Source organism: Echinops telfairi, unplaced genomic scaffold, assembly GCF_000313985.2.
Source record: "Echinops telfairi isolate 266 unplaced genomic scaffold, ASM31398v2 ScPeMD7_25;HRSCAF=90, whole genome shotgun sequence".
Classification (NCBI taxonomy): Eukaryota; Metazoa; Chordata; class Mammalia; order Afrosoricida; family Tenrecidae; genus Echinops; species Echinops telfairi.
In genome coordinates this window covers 3,046,265-3,049,070 of record NW_022103922.1, presented here as the reverse complement: position 1 = coordinate 3,049,070, position 2,806 = coordinate 3,046,265, and the positions used below count along the sequence as shown (strand labels likewise).

At 60.6% G+C, this 2,806-nt stretch overlaps 1 protein-coding gene across 1 annotated transcript in view; it reads left to right on the top strand.

The window, feature by feature from the left end:
• Window positions 1-2,806, top strand: part of STKLD1 (serine/threonine kinase like domain containing 1) — a 27,649-nt gene that overhangs the window by 19,969 nt on the left and 4,874 nt on the right. The window contains exons 6-8 of the mRNA XM_045289362.1: window positions 549-667; window positions 1,224-1,387; window positions 2,060-2,190. Of these exons, the coding sequence (XP_045145297.1) occupies window positions 549-667; window positions 1,224-1,387; window positions 2,060-2,190 (414 nt within the window). The remainder of the gene's footprint in view (window positions 1-548; window positions 668-1,223; window positions 1,388-2,059; window positions 2,191-2,806) is intronic.

Genomic DNA, 2,806 nt, shown 5'->3' with positions numbered 1-2,806 from the left:
GATGGATAGGTGAATGGACAGTTGATGGATGGATGGGTAGATGGTAGATTGACTGGAGATGCATTTGGGTCCTTGAAGTCTTTGTCACTTTGCTGTCTGGCCGTGTGTGGTCAGAGTGGAGGTTGAGAGAGGAAGGGACTGCCTGAGGCCTATCAAGGACTGAGAGCTGAAGGAAGGGCCCAGCTCATTGGCTCTTTGGGGCTCAGGGTTCTCAGACCAGGGCAGGGGACCTGGAACTGCACCCCAAAGTCCTGAGACCAAACAAAGAGGGCCCAAGTTGCAGCCTTCGTGGAACATGCCTCCTCCTGTAGCCGCGACGTACAAATAGGCATGCACCTGCCCAGAGGGACAGCCACTGGCTCAAGGGCAAGACCAAGGTCCCTCTCCCTCCAGCGATGGCATGTCCCCACCTCCACCAGAGGGTCTCCTAACGGCCTCCTGCTAAGCTGCTTACAAGGGGCACCAACAAGTTCCAGTTCTCGGGTGGTGGTTGGCCCTGCTCCCCAGGTGTAAGCCTTAGGGGAGCCCCTCCCTGCTCTGGCCCACAGACCCCTTCCAGAAGTCCTGGATGGCCCCAGAGGCTCTCAATTTCTGCTTCAGCCAGAAGTCTGACATCTGGTCCCTGGGCTGCATCCTTCTCGACATGGCCAGCTGCTCTTTCGTGGAGGTCAGCTTCCCCCACCCCGCCTCATACCTAGGGCAGGCAGGGGGCAAGCTCCTCCTGCTGCCTGCTCATCACCGCCTGCCCCGCCCCCGGGAGGTGGGGCTTGGGGTGCTCACCTCCAGCCCCAGAAGCTCTTGGAACTCCACACCGCTCCTCTGGGCTCTAACACAGAGTAACTGCCATAGTGGTTATGTCAAAACCCTGCTTTGCTTTGGTGAAGCCCCTCCCTCTCCCCTCTCTCTGAAGATGGATGGACAGTTAATGGATGGGAGGATGGATGGACAAATAGATGGTTAATGGATGGGTAGATGGATGGATAGATGGGTGGGTGGGTAGACAGTTAGATGGATGGGTGGATAGATGGATGGGTTAATGGATAGGTTGAAGGATGGATGGGTATGTGGATGGACGGCAAAGCCCTTCCCTCTTTGGAAATAGCGTAGCGACCAGAACGCCCTAGGAGTGCCCACCATACACTGCCTAAGCCTCTGTGTGGGGCAGGATTAGCGTGCAGAGCGTGTCCCCTCCCCCTGGAGATGGCCCCTGTCTCCTCTCTCAGAACAAGGAAGCCCTGCTCCTGCGGAAGTCCCTCCACAAGACTCCCAGTGGCCTGCAGGACGTGCTGAGGGCCATGGAGGGCAGAGGCCTTCCTGACGCCAAGGCACTGGCTGTCCTCCTGCCCATGATGCTCCAGGTCAACCCCGAGGAGAGGATCACCTTGAAGTGAGCTCAGTGTCCCCAGTTCTGCCCCTCCCGCAGGTTCAACAGCCCCCACCCCACCCCGAGCTGCCTGTCCTGCTCACTGGCAGGTGCGCCTGGCACAAGGCTCAAAGTGAGGCTGGATTTACATTCCATTAAAGGACCAGTAGGAGCCCTGGTCTCAGTGGTTACCTGAGGAGCTGCTAACCCTTAGATCAGCAGTTGAAAACCACAGCCGCTCTGCTCCACGATGCGATCCGAAGAGCTAGTCTCGGAAACCCCCAGGGACAGTTCTCAGCTGAGAGTCAGAATTGAGCCCACAGCAGGGAAGTGGTGTTTTCTTTTTAAAGGGCCAGTAGCGGTCTCTGCCATTCATGTTGGGCTGCCAACCACCAGGTCAGCAGTTCACCCCCACCAGCTGCTCCTCAGGAGACAGGAGGCTGTCTGCTCCAGACCCACAGGGCAGTTCTGCCCTGTCCTGTCGGGTCACTGGGCAGCCGCGGGTCTTGATGACCTGACTATACGCCAGCCTCGTCATGGCCACTGCTGGCTTGGTTTGAGGGTGACGGGGCTGTGGCTTCCCGGTAGGGCTGCTGGGGTGGGCTCCCTGGGGCACCCCCTCGAGAAAGGGGCTGTTCCGGCAGGGCGGAGGGCAGCAGGCGGCCGCCGTCCTCCCCAGCAGCCTGTGTCCTCTAGGGCTGTCACCCAGTACACCTTCGTGTCCATGGGCTTCCAGTCGTCGAGTGGGGCGCTGATGCTGCACAGGCACACGGTGCCCTCGTTCATCACTGACATGCTGCTGGCCGGCGGGGTCCCAAGTGTCGTAGGTGCGGGAGGGACGGTGTGGGGTGGGGAGACTTCCACTGGACTACTCCCCCCACCACTCCCCAGCCCTGCTTTGCTCCGGAAGCTGCCCTGCCCTGACACCCTGCGTAGCTCCAACGAGGGGACCAGATTCCGGGCGCCAGCTAGCTCTAGGAAAATGCTCCCTCGCTCTGTGTCGGACCTGGGGGCAGACGGGGTGCTCGGTGGTCTTCATGCCCAGGAGCCTGGGTGCTTTCTGCGTCTCTGCCGGCTTCCTGCCCTGCTGGTGGTGCCGTCCTTCAGAACTGCCAAGTGGGTTCCGACTCACAGACCCGACGTACAGCCCAGCCCCTGCCGTCACCACCACTGTGGCAGGCCGTGCCAACCCCTCTGCGAGGGCCCTTCCCTCTTCTTGTGTGCTCCCACACTCCGGTGGCGGGGGTGGGATGGGGGTGGAGACAGGCCTTCTAAGAGCTAGGGTCTCTCAGAAACTCGGGCAGGAGCAGTTCTCCCTGGCCCATAGGGGTGCCGAGAGACACCTGCGGCTGCAGGGCAGTGCATATGGTTGGGTTGGCCATGCTTTGCAGCGTCTTTGTCCCTTGGGGGCCTGGCGGGGCCAAAGGGCCGACCTTTTGGTGA